Below are 19,457 nucleotides of genomic sequence, written 5' to 3'. Positions count from 1 at the left end.
GCAGGTCTTCACTACGGGGGGCGTTGATTTAAGATACGCAAATTCAGCTACGCGAATAGCGTAGCTGAATTCGACCTATCGGAGCCGACTTACCCCGCTGTGAGGACGGTGGCAAAATCAACTTCCACGGCTCCCCGTCAATGGCGCTTACTCCCACCTCTGCTGGTGGAGTAAGAGCGTCGATTCGGGGATCGATTGTCGCGTCCTGATGAGACGCGATAATTCGATCCCCGAGAGATCGATTTCTACCCGCCGATTCAGGCGGGTATTGTAGACCTAGCCTGAGTATTTGTTGCCGTTTCCACTGCATTCCATGGCCTCAATGACAGTGGACCCTCAGTGCGTGGGGTAATATCAAGGGTAAATTGGGGTGTATGCGGAGTATTGGGGTCCGGTTCTTCGGCAAGGGTTTCTCCCTCAATTTCTCCCATTTCTCCTGTTTTAACTGGAATTGATCTAGGTTTTGGGGAGGGTTTGCCCATAACCTGGTTCTCATCATAAGCTGGTGGATGTGGTGCTGTAGCCCCTGCCCATGGGTCAATAGAGGATAATTCAACTGGGTCATTCCACATGTCCCCACTGCAGCATCCATTCCAATTGTCCCATGTCCCATCTTTTAATTTAGCTAGGGCTACCTGTTTCCATTTCTGTCCCCACACTTCAGGTACAGTAAAAGCACTTGAAGCCTGCTGAGCTAAGGGGGACGGTACCTTTTGCTTTTGCAGGTTTTCTACAGCTATCTCTAATCTCTTATTTTCCTGCTGTGTTTGCTCGAGCATATCATGAGTTTGAACTGCCTGTTGCCCTGTTAAAAGGGCTTGGGCTTTCCAGTGCTCGACTGCCTGGGTTGCTTCCTCCAAAGCTTTACTTACCTCTTCTACTTCCCTGGTCTTTTCCATTACCTGTCTGGCTAGCATAGTGGCGTGCTGTTTAAGCCATCGTACTGCTATAGACATTAATTGCAAAATTATTGCTTTTTTACTTTTATTATTATTCTTTAAAGCTTCTGTTTCTGCCATTGCTTTACATATGCCAGTCCATGTTTCCCCACTTTCTTTTTTAAATTCATATGGACCCCCCTTTACTGGCAATCCAGGAGTTATGAAACTCCATGGGGATTTGAAGGGAGGGGAAAAGGGGGTTCCCTAGCTCATGGTTTTCTGCCATGTTAGATCACGATTCCTACAGTGGACAGCTCGCTTACTCACCAGATCAGAGGTCGGGGTCACCAGTGTTGTCAGTAGCTACCAGTGTGGTGCTCTACTCTTGTTCAATGATGATAACAGTCGGCTGCGTGCATGTTCCCTCTGAGTGCTGCCCCAGCTCTGCGCAGATCGCTGACACAGCAGACCCCGAGAGAACCCCCAATGACCACACACTCTAGTAAAGTATGAAGGAACCCGAGCCAGGTTTATTGTCAAAGGAAACACAGTAATAGTTTCCTATAGACTCTACAGGACAATCTACGAATATGTGCCCCCTGGCAATGGACGCAGCTCAGTCAGTGGTGGGACTTTCCACTGCCCCCTAGGCTGGCCAAAAATACATACTCCGGCACCTACTTATATACAGTTACAGGACAAATTACTCATCTCTCCTGACGTATTGAGGTATAGCCTCTTGGCTCATTAGGGTGCTGTCTCCCCTTTGATCATATTGTTCCAGACATACAGATCTAGCCATCATGCTGTCCTGTCTTTAAGATGCACCTGCCTGTTCTTTGTTATGTCTATGGAGTGTCCTTGTATCGGGCTATGCAGGTGCCATCTTGGCACAAGTTCCTCTTATTAGCACTTATATGATAAGCACCTGCTTCTAACAACCTTCTTCTTGCCAGTGTCTGTGAGCAGGGCCTGCCTCTGGCTCACAGCCCAGCTTTTGCTTAGCAATGCCTGGAAGTACTTTGGTTCAAGCTTCAGGCCTCAGACTAGGCCTCTGACACAAGAATTTATATTTCAGGGCCTCATCTTACTACACCCCCATGACTGTTGGCCCTTTACTGAAACTTAGTGGGGGTGGGAGGGGTTGGTTGGCTTCTCCCAGTACCAAAAGACAGGAAGGGCTAATGAGAAAAGAAAACCCTGAGGCAGGCAGGCCAATGAGGGAGTCAGGTGCCAGTTCTCTGTGTGAGCTGGAGCTGCCTGCCAGAGAAGGGCAGAGGAGCAGCCTGAGCTGGGTTGGAGGCAGAGTTGCAGAAACACTGATGCTGAGGGTTGCTGGGTCTGGAGCAGTCTGGAGCTGGGTGTGGTGAACAGCTGGGGAGAACGAGGGGGGACCCTGGGCAGCGTGGGATGACATCATGTTTTCCATTCCCCTTTCCCATTTTTTACTTATTTTTTTATTACTTGCTGTTTAATAAATCGTATTTCTTCTGAACTCTATGCAATGCTGAATAGCGACATCAGGGATGCGTCCAGTGTGAAGAGAGCACCCCAGAGTGGGGATATGACACCCTAGCCTCTGTCCTGAGAGATCGCAACAAAATTTGGGCTGCAGACCCCGCAGGAATCTTGGGGCCAGCCTTGTCGGGGTTTCAGACACCAGAGTGGAAGGGGAGTCCTTGAGGTCTGGCAGGTCTCCAGGTAAAGGGAGTGGGAGCGAAGATTCAGCTCCTTTTGCTATTTCATACTATCAGGGTGGTGTATAAGCCAGAAGAGTTCCCCACAATAGTAAGATCGTTTCCCCCGCTTACCTCTGTGCATATTTATTGGTTTCTTGTAAAGTTAGTTAGGATTATAGGGGAAAGTGTCAGAGCGGCCACCAGTGAGAGTTGCTGGCCACACTCTGAGGCCACCAAATTTGGTCGTGAGAATCCCTGGGCTAGTTGCTCATGATGGGCCCTTCTGACCTTAGAGCCTGTGAGTGGAACAGGAGCCGGACACAGAGATGCTGCAGCGTGGTGGGTTGATCGCTAGGACCCAGGAGCAGCTGGGAGGCGGCTCTGGGGGCAGCGATCGCTGGGCTCAGGCCCGGCAGCAGGAAGTGACTCGCAGCCGCTGCGGGGACTCTGGCTCCAGGCTCCTGGCGAGATCCCCGAGCCCCGGCGGCTGGTGCTGGGAGCCCGGAGCCCGGGCTGCAGCCGGGAGAGGGGAATCTCCAGCAGGGCCCTTCCCGCTGCTCCCCAGGAGCTTCTCCCAGGGCAGAGCCCCCAGCCCGGCCAGGCCCCTTCCCGGCCCGGCCCCTGCCCCAGGGGGCCCCGCTCGGAGGGAAGGTAAGAGAGACCCGCCCCCCCCGTCACCCCCGGGCTGCAGGGGGAGGAGGATAAAGAGGGGCAGGGGGTGTGTGGGCAGGCGGGTGCTGGGGATGCGGGGGGCAGGCTGGAATGTGGGCGGGGGGGGGAACTGAAGGGAAAATGGGGCGATGCGTTGGAATTGGGGAGATGGGGAGCTGAGGGGAGCGAGGCTGGAATGGGGAAGATGTGAGTGGGGGGCACTGCGAGGGAAGGGAGTGTGTGGGGAGACTTGCGGGGGACAGAGGCAAAACCCAGCCCCCACACCCACACCCTGCTCCCAGTGTGTTATTGTCAGACACACCCGTGCTGGTGGGGTCTGTGTCTCATGAGTTTTGGGGTCGCCCAGGGCCCTGGTCTGATTTCTGGGCAGGATTCACATCTCAGCCACACCGGAGTCACTGCTGCTTTGGGCAGGCAGGGAGTGTGGATGGGCCAATGGGATCAGCCTCTGCCTGCCTGTCCCTGGAGGCTGCTGGGGGAGTCCAGGGCAGCTCATTCTTTAGGTGATGCCACCAGAGAGCTCCTGCTGCTCCTAAGGGAGAGGAGTTTACATGGCAGTGTGGGGAAATCCCCCAAAGTGGCCCCTTTTTTTCTAACATTTGGCTCAGAGATACTGTTACTAGGAGGATCTGAAGAGTCTGGGGGGGAATCGGGGAGTGACATGGACTGAAGCCCCTTCTCTAACCTTCCCCATCGCCCCTCTCGCCCCGACAGGCTGACGAATCACATCCCCGTTTTGGTCCAGATGGGCCCGTCTTCCAGGACACAGGGAAGGGAAATGTCTGTGATGGAGCCAGCTCAGGTAGGGGATTTTCAGGGAGCTCCTGGGCAGGGGCAGGGAGGAGACAAGGTGTGATAAACCTGCTGATTTTCTGATTGGGCCCATTGGTGATGCGGGAGGGGAGACAGGACATTCTCCCATTTCTCAAACAGGATAGAACCCCATTACACAGGGCTGGGAGTGGGACCCCACTAGCCTGAGGCTGCTGTGAAATACGAAGGGAAGCTGTCTGGATTCCTGTCCCTGTCCCTGGCTTAGAGTTCTGCTTCCCGTATCAGCCTGTGTCTGGCAGGTGTGTGGGAAATGAGAAGACCCTGCAATTCTCCGTGTGCTGGGGGAGACAAGGAGCTCTCACCTTCTCCCCACCCCCTGAAGCCTCCTGCCTTCTCTGAGCAGGATTGGGGAGGGAGTCTGCTACTCTGTCACTCCCAGAGCTTCCATTTCTTTATCCTTCCTCCCGCGTGACTAGTGGGATTGTGGCTGGAGCAGCAGGTGCTGAATGGGGACTTTTGGTGTTCCAGATGCCGGTGACCTTCGAGGAGGTAGCTGTGTATTTCACCCAGGGGCAGGGGGCTCTCCTGGACCCCGCTCAGAGAGCTCTCTACAGGGACGTCATGCAGGAGAACTACAAGATGGTGACCTCGCTGGGTAAGGGATTCCCATTCCCTCGGTTTTTGAAGTCATCGGGTCTGCGTATCTGAATCTGGTCAGGTTCTTCCCTTGTCAATCAGATAGGTGAATGGGTTCCATAATGCACAGCTGCCATGTGAGAGAGACTCGCATCTCCGTGCCCTCTCTAGTGGGACATGGGTGTCAAAACCCAATGGACAAGATAAACCATCCCCACCCCTCCAGCTTTCAAAGGGGCGTAAATCCATCATTGTCCTGTCTGTGTTGTTTGTCAGCTGCACACACAGTCCCTGTTCACCTCCCTCCTTAGGAATAGCTCCAGCCATGGGGAGGGCTCTGGTCTCTGTAGGTTTAGAAAGAGACAAGGGTTTAAGTCCAGAGCTGTGTGTGAGTCAGCAAGGCCCCAAGAGCGCACAGATCCTGGGAACGCCTAGTGAGGGTGTAGTAATAATTCAACTCACCTCCCCAGACAACTTCCTCTGCGCGAGGGGGCTCAGTGACGATTTTCCCGTCCTCTTGGATTCCACGTTCCTCCACCAGAGCACAGGGACAGGTTCCTCTCATGGAATGTCCTTTCTGACTAATACTCCACCAATGCTCAATACACCCTGTTCTGGTCTGATTTCACCTTCTGCACAGGATTCCCTCTTCCCAAACCTGAGCTGATCGCCCGGCTGGAACAAGGGGAGGAGCCCTGGGTGCCCGATCTCCAGGCCTGCAAGGAAAGAAGGCTTCTGAGATGCACCCATACCGGTGAGGATTGACACAGAAACCATCTAGGGAATGAAGGAAAAAGCTGAGAATCCCAAAATATGGTGTGAGTAAGCACCCTCAGTTCTTCCTCATCTCAGCCAGGACAAGGCTGCAGTCATCAGATTTAGCTCACGCCATTCCACCCAGCCTCTTAGCTGCAGCAGTTTGCTTCCCAGCTTTCCTTCCCTGTGAGTGTTTGGGTGGGATATGGAGGCGGAGTCGAATTGCTCAGTCTTTATGTTGGGTTTTCCCTTGGTGCTATTCCTCTTTCCCCCCAACACAATGACTCCTGTCTCGATTGTGTCTCTCCCAGCAGGTGCTGAGCGAGGGAGTGAGAATGAGGCGGGGAATCATCATGAGGAAGTTCCTGGGGAAGTGGAACCAGAGGGGACCTTTGTGGGAAGAGCTGAAGGGAATTTTTCCCAGTGCTTGGAGCAGGCAGAAGCCTGGGGAAGTTGGCACAGGTCAGAGAGACTGCTGGGAAACAACCCAGGGAAGAAAGTGGATGAATCTATTAACGGTGAGGGAGGAGAGGAGGATCCCAGAGCGCCGCAGCCAAATCCCAAGGAAGAGACACCCTGGCACTACCCTCAGTGTGGGAAAGGATTCACTGTGAAATCACAGCTTGTGACACATCAGCCAATCCATACTGGAGAGAAACCCCTTCAATGCTTAGACCATGGGGAAAGCTTCAATAAGCACACAGAACTTAATAACCATGGGAGATGCCACACTGGAGAGAAACCCGCTCAATCCCACGAGTGCGGGAAATGTTTGATTTCGAAGACACAAATAATTAGACATCAGTTAAGCCACACAGGGGAGAGACCCCACAAGTGCTTGGACTGTGGGAAAAGTTTCACAGAGAGGGCAAACCTTGTTAAACATCAGGCAATCCACACAGGAGAAAGGCCCCACAGGTGCTTGGATTGTGGGAAAAGTTTCATACAGAGGTCACACCTTGTTAAACATCAGGCAATCCACACAGGAGAAAGACCCCATAAGTGCTTGGACTGTGGGAAAAGTTTCATAAGAAGGTCAGACCTTGTTAAACATCAGACAATCCACACAGGAGAAAGACCCCACAGGTGCTTGGACTGTGGGAAAAGTTTCATACAGAGGTCACACCTTGTTAAACATCAGGCAATGCACACAGAAGAAAGACCCCATACGTGCTTGGATTGTGGGAAAAGTTTCATAAGAAAGTCAAACCTTGTTAAACATCAGGCATTACATACAGAAGCAAGACCCCACAGGTGCTTGGACTGTGGGAAAAGTTTCGTACAGAGATCAAACCTAGTTCGTCATCAGGCAATCCACACGGGAGAGAGACCCCACAAGTGCTTGGACTGTGGGAAAAGTTTCATGAGACGGTCACACCTTCTTAAACATCAGGCAAGGCACACAGGAGAGAGACCCCACAAGTGCTTGGACTGTGGGAAAAGTTTCATAAGAAGATCAGACCTTGTTAAACATCAGGCATTACACAGAGGAGAAAGACCACACAAATGCTTGGACTGTGGGAAATGTTTCATACAGCGGTCACACCTAGTTCGTCATCAGGCAATCCACACAGGAGAGAGACCCCACAAATGCTTGGACTGTGGGAAAAGTTTCATAAGAAGGTCAGACCTTGTTAAACATCAGGCATTACACACAGGAGAAAGACCACACAAGTGCTTGGACTGTGGTAAATGTTTCATACAGAGGTCACACCTAGTTCGTCATCAGGCAATCCACACAGGAGAGAGACCCCACAAGTGCCTGGACTGTGGGAAAAGTTTCATACAGAGGTCACAACTAGTTCACCATCAGGCATTACACACCGGAGAGAGACCCCACAGGTGCTTGGACTGTGGGAAAAGTTTCATAGAGAGGTCAAACCTTGCTCAACATCAGGCAATCCACACAGGAGAAAAACCCCACAAGTGCTCGGACTGTGGGATAAGTTTTTTACAAAGATCAAACCTTGTTCAACATCAGGCAATCCATGCAGAAGAGAGACCCCACAAGTGCTTGGACTGTGGGAAAAGTTTCATAAGAAGGTCACACCTTGTTTATCATCAGACAATCCACAGAGGAGTAAGACCCCACAAGTGCTTGGACTGTGGGAAAGGTTACATACACAGGTCAGACCTTGTTAAACATCAAGCTTTACACACAGGAGAGAGACCTCACAAGTGCTTGGACTGTGGGAAAAGTTTCATACAGATGTCACACCTTGTTCAACATCAGGCAATCCACACAGGAGAGACTCCAGAGGTGCTTGGACTGCGGAAAAAGTTTCATATGGAGGTCTGACCTTATTAAACATTGAAGAATCCTCACAGAATCTAAATTTCTGTGACACATGGCAAGAAAGGGTTAAGCAACTTGCATGTAATTGACTCAGGGTCAACATTTAGAGAGAGATTTTAAAAGTGTGTCCACCTTAGATAAGCTAGAGTATGAAATGTAAATGTGTATTTTTAAAGACTTGGAAGAAGAGGGCAAGTCATGTCTGAGTAACCTAATTGCCTTCTCTGACGAGATAACTGGCTCTGTGGATGAGGGAAAAGCAGTGTTATTCCTTGATTTTAGCAAAGCTTTTGATATGATCTCCTACAGAATTCTTGCCAGCAAGTTAAAGAAGTATGGGCTGGATGAATGGACCAAAAAGTGGATAGAAAGCTGGCTAGATCGACGGGCTCTACTGGTAGTGATCAATGGCTCCATGTCTAGTTGGCAGCCAGTATCAAGAGGAACAACAAGGAGTCTGGTGGCACCTTAAAGAGTAACAGATTTATTTGGGCATAAGCTTTGATGGGTAAAAACCTCACTTCTTCAGATGCAACAGGTTTCTAGGTTTTTACCCACGAAAGCTTACGCCCAAATAAATCTGTTAGTCTTTAAGGTGCCACCAGACTCCTTGTTGTTTTTGTAGATACAGACTAACACGGCTACCCCCTGATACTTGGTATCAAAAGGAGTGCCCAAGGGTCGATCCTGGGGCCGGTTTTGTACAGTACCTTCATTAATGATCTGGAGGATGATGTGGACCGCACCCTCAGTAAGTTTGCAGATGACACTAAACTGGGAGGAGTGGTAAATACGCTGGAGGGTAGGGATATGATACAGAGTGACGTGGACAAATTAGAGGATTGGGCCAAAATAAATCTGATGAGGTTCAACAAGGACAAATGGAGAGTCCTGCATTTAGGATTCAAGAATTGCATTCAGTGCTACAGACTAGGGACCAAATGGCTAGGCAGCAGTTCTGCAGAAAAGGACCTACGGTTTACTGTGTCCAGTTTTGAGCCCCACACTACAAGAAGGATGTGGAAAAATTGGAAAGAGTCCAGCGGAGGGCAAAAAATTGATTAGGGGTCTGGAGCACATGACTTACGAGGAGAGGCTGAGAGAACGGGGATTGTTTAGTTTATTGAAGAGAAGAATGATGGGGGAATTTGTTAGCTGCTTTCAACTACCTGAAAGGGGGTTCCAAAGAGGATGGATCTAGACTGTTCTCAGTCGTACCAGATGACAGAACAAGGAGTAATGGTCTCCAGTTGCAGTGGGGAAAGTTTAGGTTGGATAGGAGGAAACACTATTTCACTAGGAAGATGGTGAAGCCCTGGAATGGGTTACCTAGGGAGGTGGTGGAATCTCCTTCCTTAGAGGTTTTTAAGGTCAGGCTTGACAAACCCCTGTCTGGGATGATTTAGTTGGTGATTGGTCCTGCTTTAAGCAGGGGGTTGGACTAGATGACCTCCTGAGGTCCCTTCCATCCCTAATACTCTATGATTCTAAGAGGGGTAACTGTAGTAGTCTATGTTTAGCTATCCAAAGTGTTCCTGTCTTCTGTTATTTCAGGGATCAATAATTCTGCGATTATACCCATCACCCATGCCACTTACCCAATTCCAGCTCAGTCTCATTGAATTCGCTGGGGGTAGATGCTGAAGGATGGAGGGAATGTTTATAGCTGAAATCACCAAAATGTGTTTTGCAAGTTTAATGTTAATCGGATCTGTTCCGCTTTCCTGCTCGGACATTTTCTCTGGGGATCCCAGAGACGGAAAGGAGCAGGTGTTACTATCTTGAGTCCGCATCCCCATGGTGACTCTCTACGCTATCAATTATGAAAACGTGGGCAGAGCATCCCAATGGAGGCACAGGAATGTGTCAGCGGAGGCGCGATCAGTGTGGGTTGTTGGGTTTTTTTTTTAAAGAGCACTGGCTTTCAGCCCCAGTTGGCTGGGGCTCATGAGGAAGGAACAGGCCTATCTGGGAAGTGGGGATAAATGCTCAGGCTCTCAAACCCAGGTGGAGCAGCAGCACAGAAGTAAGGGTGGCAATGGGATGATAAGTCTGCTGTGAACAGCGATATTGAGGAATATCACTCTTCACGTGGCCACCCTAACTTCTGTGCTGCTGTTGGAGGCCTTCAGAGCTGTGCACATCACCAAGGACTACTCTGCCTTTAGAGCTGGGTGGTGATATATGTGCTTTTGAGGGTGTGGGCGTAAATGACCACAGACACCAAGGTGGGGGTGGCAATGAAACACATCTGAGAACCACTGGTCTACACTATTATGGGCACCACGTTTATAAAATGATAAATCTTCCCCAAAGTATGGCTTGTGAGGTATCATGGGAAAAGTCATCATCTGCTGAATATTATTGTCCCATTAAAATGTGTCTATCAGCACTGTCCATGGAGCTCTGAGAGTTTGCTGTATGTTTGTTACATGCTGTAAAGCTGGAAAACGCCCACAGACGAGCTCCTCAGAGACAATGTCACCTGCACACCAGCTAGGTGCTACGTGGCCAGTAATTGCTCAGCCGGCCATTCACCAGCTGTGGAGCTGGGAACAGGAGAGTTACAATTCTCTGGAAGGACGGCTGCACGCTCACTTAGGCCACAGACTGATTGTCGCCTGCCCCCCGACTGGGGGATGAACCTCAAAGAGGAGAGTGGTATAAAAGCACAAGGGAGAATTGCCTCCATTTTTACCTCTCCTCTCCCATCTTTACAGAAGGCAACAAGATGGCTTGAAAGGCAACAGGGGCCTTGGAGTGGGGAGGATGGACCAGGGCTGGAAGGAAATCCAGGCTGTGTACTAAAAACTATGAACTGCCTGCAACAGCAGGTGGGGTGAGAAAACGTGCTTGCTTCGTATTTTCCTTAGGCCTTGGCTACACTTGCAGATGGACAGCGCTGAGAGTTAAACCTGACTTTGTACAGCTGAGTAGGGAAAGCGCTGCAGTCTGTCCACACTGACAGCTGCCCAGCGCACTGTCGTGGCCACATTTGCAGCATTTGCTGCACCATTGGGAGCGGTAGATTATGGGCAGCTATCCCATAGAGCACTTCTTCCCATTCTGGCACCGTGGGTTGGGGGAAGGAGGCGTGGGTGCAGGGGATTCTGGGTCCGGTCCCAACGCCCCGTTATGCATCGCTTCACATCCCAGAAATCCCTTTGTTTCCATCCACCTTTAGCGCCATCTTTCAACGGTTTCTGTGCAGCGCGATCTGTCTGCGGGAAATGGAGCCCAAACTGGTGAGGCGTATGCTGACTTATCTCGTCAGCACGTCACGTTTGGCTGTCGAACTATTCTTTAAGATCCAAAGTGACAGTGAGAGTGAGGAGTCCGACGATGCTGTCAAGCCGCGTAACGCGTATGACACGAAATTGCTTGTGTTATCCACGAACATGCTCAGCACCGTGGAACACCGCTTTTGGGCTCGGGAAACAAGCACCGAGTGGTGGGATCACATCGTCATGGATGTCTGGGATGATGAGCAGTGGCTGCAGAACTTTTGGATGAGAAAAGCCACTTTCATGGGACTGTGTGAGGAGTTCGCCCCCACCCTGAGGCGCAAGGACACGAGATTGAGAGCTGCCCTGCCAGTGGAGAAGCGGGCGGCTATTGCTATCTGGGAGATGGCAACTCCAGTCTGCTACCGGTCGGTCGCAAACCAGTTGGAATAGTGTTGATGCAAGTTTGCAAGGCCATTAATCGCATCTTACTCAGAAGAACCGTGACTCTGGGTAACTTGCAGGAAATAGTGGATTGCTTTGCACAAATGGGGTTCTCTAACTGTGGAGGGGCGATAGATGGGACACACATTCCTATTCTGGCACCACCCCACCTACGATCCGAGTTCGTTAATCAGAAGGGGTATTTCTCTATGGTTCTCCGGGCGCTTGTGGATCACCGTGGGCATTTCATTGACATTAACACAGGCTGACCCGGAAAGGTGCATGAAGCACGCATCTTTTCGAACACTTGGCTGTTCAGGAAGATGCAGTCCGGGACTTTTTTCCCAGAGCCGAAGGTCACGGTAGGGGAAGTTGAAATGCCTATTGTGATCCTTGGAGATCCCGCTTACCCGTTAATGCCATGGCTCATGAAACCCTACACAGGGAGCCTTGACAGCAGCAAGGAATGGTTCAACTACAGGCTGAGCCGGTGCCGAATGACTGTGTAGTGTGCCTTTGGCCGTTTAAAGGCCCGCTGACGATCTCTGTATGGGAAGCTGGACTTGGCCGAAAACAGCATCCCCGCGGTTATATCCGCGTGCTGTGCCCTCCATAATATTTGTGAAGGGAAGGGTGAAAGCTTCACTCAGGCATGGACCTCTGAGGTTCAAGACCTGGAAGCTGAATTTGCACAGGCAGAGAGCAGGGCTATTACAGGGGCCCAGCGCAGGGCTGCAAGGATTAGGGATGCCTCGAGGGAGCAATTTGAGGCTGAAAACCAGTAGTGATATCTGGTGCCCTGCACGGGAGTGAAGTGCAGTAGTTCCAATCTTTAGGAATCAGTGTTTGCTGAGCAGACAAGCAGACTTGCAGTGCCTGTTTATTTCCTGGGGTAAGGAGTCTTTTACTTTATGCAATAATAAAGAATGTTTTCAAAGCCAAAAAATCCATTGATTGAAAAGAAACAAGGGGGTGGAGTGGGGAACGGCACAATCAGAGATTCGCGTATGTCCTGTCTGGTGTGCTGTGCAGTGAGTGCTGCACTTCAGGGTAGCTATACTGCATGGTGATGGGTTTAAAGTGCAGAGGGTAAGGGTTGTGGTTTTCAGGGCTGGGTGGTGAAGATACTGTTGTTGGAGGCAGCTGGTGGCGGGAAGAACACGGAAGTTGGGGAAAGTGGGTTGGAGGTGACAGTGGGGCACAACGGAAAGAGTTTTGGTTAAAGACTGTAGGGGGGGGCGGCGTTTGCATTTGCGGTACTGCTCCAACTGCAAGGCTACGAACTCCTTGATAGTGTCTCCTTGGAGCTCCAGGATGCTTATGAGCCGATCCGTGCTTTGCTGCCGCTGCTCCTTGCTTTCCAGCCGGTGCGCTGCATTTTCCTGGTGGACCCTGCTTTCTCTCTCCTTCCAGTCTTGTGCTTTCTCATTCTCTTTAATAGATTGCCGCATCACTTCTTGCAGCATGTCTTCTTTGCTTTTTCGCCGTCTCTTCCTGAGTCTTTGCAGTCTGTGAGCAGGCGATAAGAGGGACGGCTGAGGTCTCAAGGTTGATGCAGCTGTATAGGCAAAATGCAACAGTTAACAGAGGCAGCATTGTTTATACCAGACAGAGTAGTGATTCCCCCAGCACTAAAGGAGTAGAAAACACACAGGGTCTACACAATTGCATAATTTTCCCATCCGAAACAGAGCACTCATATCGCACGGAAGCCTCAAAATGGTGAGTAAGGGGGACTGGTTGTTTCAGGGCTCACTGTTCTCTGGGTTTCTGTACCTTGGGGAGAGCCAACAGCTTCAGGGGGCACCTTCACTGAACACTGTCCCAACATTTTCCACAGTAGTGCGTCCTGGACGATATCTCGCTGCTGAGAGTGACCAGGGAAGCAAGGGAGGGTCTTCTACTGCAATGCGGCTTCCGCCCTGGCCCATCTGCAGCTTGCCTGTGTGCAGCAATGGTCCCCCCCACCCCCTGACGTCACAGTGGCGTGGACACGTTAGCCTGGCTGGGACAAGGACCACGGTGGCTCTCCCAATAAACCTGCGTAAGCGCATTGCACACGTTCTGAATGAGACATTCGAGGAGATTACCGAGGCCGATTACCACGATGTCATAAACCATATCAATGCACTATTCCGCATCTACACATGCACGCCTAACCCTCCTCTCCCAAAAAGCCCGCATCAAAAAAATTCCTTCCCGAAAAAGACCCCGCTTACCGGGAACCTGCTCTTCTGTTTGTTCTCCACCAAGTACTGGATGCTGCGACTGGCTACCTTCCTCCTAGCTTGAGAAGAGCTCCTGGCTGCATGGCTCCAGGGATTCCGGGGTGTCTCCATCTGGCCCACCACCCTCACTCCTGTTTTCTCCCTCCTCTTCCTCCTCCTTCCCGCTCCCCCACTGGTTCTGAAGTGTCCATGGTGGTGCTCGGAGTGGAGGTGGGGTTAATCCCAAGTATCGCATGCAGCTCTTTGTAAAAATGCAGAAAAACTGTTTCCTTCTGTAACCCTTCTGCCCATCTAAGTTGGCAGCAACAAGGGCCGGGTTCTGTATCTAGGGGTTCCGTTTCAATAACGCGATGCAAAACCGGCTCGAGCCCCCACCCAGTGACCTGGGACAATTACATACCACCCCCTGGGCACCTCTAAGAGGCAATACTTCCCCTCTCGCAAGCACGGAGTCTGAGTGTAACAGAAAATGTTTAATAACATGAGGTAAACAACATCAGCATTAAATTGGAAAAACACCACAACTAGAGTTCTTAGACCAAACCATGAGCGAAGACCCACCCCAGCAAATTGGGCCGTGTCCTCTCCCGTTGGTTCTTGAAACCAGCGACCCAAGAATCACCAAAGTCCCAAAAGTCCACCAATCCCAAAGTCTCTTGGGTCCAGCAACCCAAGAATCACCAAAGTCCCAAAAGTCCACCAATCCCAAAGTCTCTTGGGTCCAGCAACCCAAGAATCACAAAAGTCCCAAAAGTCCGACAACCCCCCAAAGTCTCTGTCCATGATCAGTGCAGCCCCAGAGTTCAAAGGCGGGGGGGTGAGCAGGGTGTTAAGGGGCACCTTACGTGATCCGAGGCCAACCGGCTGCTTCTCCGTGGGGCTCCACCGCAGCCTTCACCACGAACTGCTCCACTCCACCCGCAGTCCCACTCCTGCCGTCCCACGAACTGCTCTGGCAGCTGCTCTGCTCCGCTCACCGACCTATGAGCCGCTCCGCTCACCGACCTGTGAGCCGCGCCGCTCCGCTCACCAACCTGTGAGCCGCTCCGCTCCGCTCCAGCCGTCCCTTGGGCCGCTCCCACAAGGCTCTGCTCTGCTAGCTGCTCCTCCAGCCGCTCCGCTCACCGACCTGTGAGCCGCTCCGCTCACCCCCGCTAAGCTAAGTTAGCTCAGCAATATAGCTTCAGGCTCCCCCACTAGTTAACACAGCCTCAGTGATCTCAGCTCTTAAATAGCTTTAGCTCTTTTGTGATTTCATCTCTTAGTGATTTCAGCTAGTAGTAGGGGAGCCCCAGTGCTGGTGCACTATTGGCCCAAAGTGAACTCAGCTCAGCAGTCTGTAACTAGACTCCTAAGGGAATCAAAGTTAGCTCTGACATTCAACAATGGAGAGAGGAGGTAGTGCAATTGGTGTTTCAACCCCCTCGGAGAGGGGGCCATACCATCAGGTACAAATACCTGTCCCCATCCTCTCTCAATTCACTGGGTTTTGTAACCCATGCCCCTTGACAAGCAAATGCTACTTAGGTAATGGTGAATGACTCACTCAGTCCTTCTGTCATACAACAGTTCCACTGGCCTTGATTCACAGAATCAGGGTAACAAAACTTTATTCTTCCTGCCCCAATAACAGAGAAACTGGGGATCCCACACCAGCCAAAGTAACCACTTTGAGTTGCTGTGGTTTCATGCCAGGCGAGTGGCTGTGCCTATGCAAACAAGATCAGCCCCTGGAGTTCTTTTCCACACTCGCCATAATTCACCACCAGATGTCAGGGTAGAGCTCATCCTGACTCTGCTTACATCCTCCCCCCAGCCGAAAATTTGTCGTCCCGACAAATCACACTCCCTATTATAACAACTCACTGGTTCCCTCCAAAGGGCCTCAGATAGCCCACTTTAGCTTCCACAAGCCTGTGTGCTAAACATATTGGTTCCTCACTAGTTACCCCAGGTGCATCATAAGTCAACCGTTTTACTGGTCTTATTACCCTGTCTCGTCTATTGAGAATCTCTGTTGCCGTGGTGGGCGGGACAGCCTCTTGAACGGTGGATGGAGAGGTTTCCTTTGAGGGTCCCTCGGCTACTGGCATAGGCCCCTGCATTTCTAGTTCTAACAGTGGAGGGTCCAAGGTGCCCAGGACATCCTCCACCTGTATGTCTCCACTGTCCAATAACCTGGGTGTGTCATCACATGGGGGTCCCACCAGTGGCTCAGGGGTGTCAGGAATGGGCCTAAATACTTCTGCCATGGGGTTTAGGGTGGAAGAAGAGGAGCTCTCTTTTGATTCAGCCGATCGAGACTGAAATCTTGTCTCCATCCCAGGATACACCATGGTTGTGTCTTCTTCCTCAGACTCACTCTCAGATGTGCTGCATGGGGGTAGGTTAGCTGCAGGGGGCTGGCTGTCCACGTTGGAGGGCGGCTTTGATCCAGCACCTTCGTTCTGCCCAGTTGCCCTGTTGTGACCCATCTCATACGGGGTGCCTACCAATTCCCCCACAGGGAGCAAAAGGTTTCTATGCACTGTCTTTGTCTGCCCTGGACCCTCTTCAGGTTTGATCTTGTAGACCGGCAGGCCTCCTAGCTTTTCCATCACCAAGTAAGGTATTGCCTTCCATCTGTCGGCTATCTTGTGTTTGCCAGCAATACCCAAATTTCGCAGCAGAACTCTGTCCCCCGGCTGGAGTTCTTGCAGACGTACCCTCGCATCATATCGATGTTTGTTGCGGTCGGCGTTCTTCCGAGCCGCAGATGTAGCTAAGTGATAAGCATCCCGCAGCTTTTCTCTCAGTCGGGATACATATTGCTGATGAGTTTCATAGCTATCTCCATCCTCTGATACACCGAAGCACAGGTCTATGGGTAATCTTGGTTCTTGTCCAAACATTAAGAGATATGGGGTGACTCCTGTAGCATCATTCTTTGTGGCATTGTAGGCGTGCACCAGATATGCAACATGTTGGCTCCAGGTTGCTTTCTGCTCTGGTCGCAAAGTCCCCAACATATCTAATAGGGTTCGGTTGAACCTCTCTGGCTGAGGATCACCTTGCGGGTGATAAGGCGTTGTTCTAGACTTCTTAATTCCCGCTATCCTCAGCACCTCCTTCAGAAGATGACTCTCAAAGTCCCGCCCCTGATCCGAGTGTATCCGGGCTGGAAATCCATAAACTGAGAAATATTTCTCCCACAGTACTCGAGCAACCGTGGTGGCCCTCTGATCACGCGTGGGATATGCCTGCGCATATTGTGTATAATGGTCAGTCACTACTAGAATGTTCCCAATATTCCTCTTGTCTACTTCTAAAGACAAGAAATCGATGCATACCAGTTCCAAAGGTTTGGTGCTGGTGATGTTCTTGAGATATGCAGCCCTCGTGGGCAGGGTTTTCCTTTGAACACATCGAGCGCAAGTCTCACATTTCCTACGAACATCTTCAGCCATCCGGGGCCAATAGAATCTACTACGAAGAAGTTCCAGGGTCCTCTCCATCCCTAAATGTCCAAAGTCATCATGCAGGGCCCTCATGGCCAGGGCTCTGTACTCTTTTGGCAGCACTAGCTGTGCTCGTTGCTTTTGTAAAGGGTCTGTGGTCACTCGATGTAGCACTCCCTGAATCAGTTTTAGTTTGGTCCATTCTCTCAATAGTAGTTTACCCTCCGGGTTAGGTGGGACAACCACAGCTGGGCTTCGCCCCTCCCTTTTGGCAAGTAGTGTATCACGAATGCCAATATCTTGCAGCTGGGCTTCCTGCCAGTCAGCCGCATTGAGCATGGGCAAAGGAGATTGGTCCAACGCAATATAGTTCACTGAAGCAGAAGGCACGCATTCAGGGGGCAGGCCCAAAGCTTCTGCAGCACATCCATGAAGACTCTCATGGGACTCTGGCTCCCGGCGACTCACACTGCAAATAGCCCTCACTCCATCTGTGGGTATCACAGCAACTCCTGGCGCCTGTGGACGCCTGGACAATGCATCTGCATCTACATTGCTTCTCCCTGATCGGTATTGAATGCTGAAATCATAGCTAGCCAAAGTGGCCACCCATCTTTGCCCTGTAGCATCCAGCTTAGCACTTGTTAACACATAGGTCAGTGGGTTGTTGTCTGTCCACACCTGGAACTGAGCACCATATAAGTAGTCTCGAAATTTCTCAGTGATGGCCCATTTCAAGGCCAAGAACTCCAGCTTGTGGGTGGGATAGCGAGTTTCACTATCAGACAGTCCTCGGCTGGCAAAGGCTACAGGTTTACGTCTTCATTCCACTTCCTGGTACAGTACTGCTCCCAGACCTTCCAAACTGGCATCAGTATGCAGGATAAATGGCTTGCTTGGGTCAGCAAAGACTAGGACTGGAGCATGAGTTAGGCAAGTAATGATTTCTCGAAAAGCCCTTTCACATCTCTCATCCCACCGTGGCCCAAATGGTTCGAAGGGGCCATAGTGTCTCTGCAAAGGAGGCTTTGGGGACCTCCCCTTATTCTTGGTCTTAGATTTGTTCCTGCTGGACTGGTATCCCCTGGTAAGATCATTCAGAGGTTTTACAATCGTAGCATAGTTTTTCACAAATCTGCGATAGTAGCCACTAAACCCAAGAAAGGTCTTGAGTTCTCTGTAGTTACTTGGACATGGCCATGTAGTGAGGGCTTCTATTTTATCGGGATCAGTACTCACACCCTCTTGGGACACGATGTGACCCACATACTTCACTGAGGTCCTGCAGAACTGGCATTTGTCAATTGAAAGCTTCAAACCATAATCCTCTAACCTATCAAGCACTTTAAGAAGTCTTTCTTCATGCTCCTCCAAGGTTCTTCCAAACACTATCAGGTCATCCAAATAAACTAACACTTGCAGTAAATTCATGTCTCCCACAACTTTCTCCATAAGACGTTGAAATGTGGCAGGTGCTCCAGAGATCCCTTGGGGCATGCGTTCAAACTGATAAAACCCTAATGGGCAAATGAAGGCTGTCTTCTCCTTATCTGCTTCACCCAGAGGGATCTGGTAGTATCCACTCCGAAGATCCAACACAGAGAACCACTGGCTTCCCAGCAAACAGTCTAAGGCATCTTGGACTCGGGGCATTGTGTACTGGTCAACCACAGTACGGCGGTTTAGGGTGCGGTAGTCAATACACATCCGGATTTTCCCATTCTTTTTACGGACCACCACAATGGGTGAGGCATATGGGCTGCGGGACTCTGTAATGATGCCATTCGCAGCCAGCTCCTGAAGATGTTGTCGCACATCTTCCATCTCGGAGAGGGCAAGCCTCCTAGATCTCTCCCTGAAAGGTCGAGAGTCATGTAGTCTGATGTTGTGCTCTACTCCTTTTGCACATCTCACATCCCACTCATGCAATGAGAACACCTTGGATTTTTCACAAAGTTTCCTCCTCAGGCGATCTTTCCACTCCTCGGACAACGGTGAATCTCCAAAGTCAAACTTTGCAGGGTCTATTGGCGGAACTTGAGTCTCACACTGGGGTTTTACAATTGATTCAGGCTCAAAGAGATCCGCTATCTTTTGTCCTTGCTTCACAACAACATCTCGACTTGTTTCATTAGCAATCAGTATAGTCACCTTTTCCTGGGCTTCAGCAGGTAGGGTTATGACTCCACTGGGGACCAGCACTCCTTCCGGGAGCTCTCCTTCAACTGGCTGCTCTACCATTGCTAATGCCCCGTTACTGCCTTTCAGCCGAGTACTCATGACAAGCACTTCTTGCTCCGTCCTTGCAGGCACTACTAACAGGGTTGTGCCCATGTACTTCAGCGCCCCAATCGGTAGCTCAGATGTCTCCTTTTTAGCACCCTCAATCTTCCTATAGGCTTCAGCACAAAGCGTATGGATCATCAGGGT

General features: G+C 50.8%; 3 protein-coding genes and 1 long non-coding RNA gene across 4 annotated transcripts in view; 2 read left to right on the top strand and 2 right to left on the bottom strand.

Annotated features, from left to right (window-relative positions):
- The window catches only part of LOC117886897 (zinc finger protein 850-like), a 362,115-nt gene that overhangs the window by 164,386 nt on the left and 178,272 nt on the right, over positions 1-19,457 (bottom strand). The window lies entirely within an intron of this gene.
- The window catches only part of LOC117887100 (zinc finger protein 208-like), an 882,934-nt gene that overhangs the window by 752,918 nt on the left and 110,559 nt on the right, over positions 1-19,457 (bottom strand). The window lies entirely within an intron of this gene.
- LOC117887031 lies at positions 3,170-4,569 on the top strand. The gene is made up of 3 exons (XR_004648111.1): positions 3,170-3,211; positions 3,947-4,034; positions 4,535-4,569. It is a non-coding gene; the product is annotated as an uncharacterized LOC117887031 (long non-coding RNA).
- Positions 4,609-7,953, top strand: LOC117886907 (zinc finger protein 585B-like). Its single transcript, XM_034789041.1, has 3 exons — positions 4,609-4,661; positions 5,283-5,396; positions 5,710-7,953. Exons 1-3 carry the CDS (start codon positions 4,628-4,630, stop codon positions 7,695-7,697), a joined length of 2,136 nt encoding a protein of 711 aa, XP_034644932.1. The 5' UTR covers positions 4,609-4,627; the 3' UTR covers positions 7,698-7,953.

The sequence above is a fragment of the Trachemys scripta genome, chromosome 14, assembly GCF_013100865.1.
Source record: "Trachemys scripta elegans isolate TJP31775 chromosome 14, CAS_Tse_1.0, whole genome shotgun sequence".
Lineage (NCBI taxonomy): Eukaryota > Metazoa > Chordata > Testudines > Emydidae > Trachemys > Trachemys scripta.
The sequence above is the reverse complement of the archived record's forward strand: the minus strand, read 5'-3'. Positions and strand labels throughout refer to the sequence as shown.

Coding starts and splice junctions, on each gene's coding strand:
- LOC117886907 (XM_034789041.1), top strand. CDS start 4,628: ATGCAGGAGAACTACAAGATGGTGACCTCGCTGG. Junction 4,662..5,282: donor CAAGATGGTGACCTCGCTGG/GTAAGGGATTCC, acceptor CCTTCTGCACAG/GATTCCCTCTTCCCAAACCT. Junction 5,397..5,709: donor TCTGAGATGCACCCATACCG/GTGAGGATTGAC, acceptor TGTCTCTCCCAG/CAGGTGCTGAGCGAGGGAGT.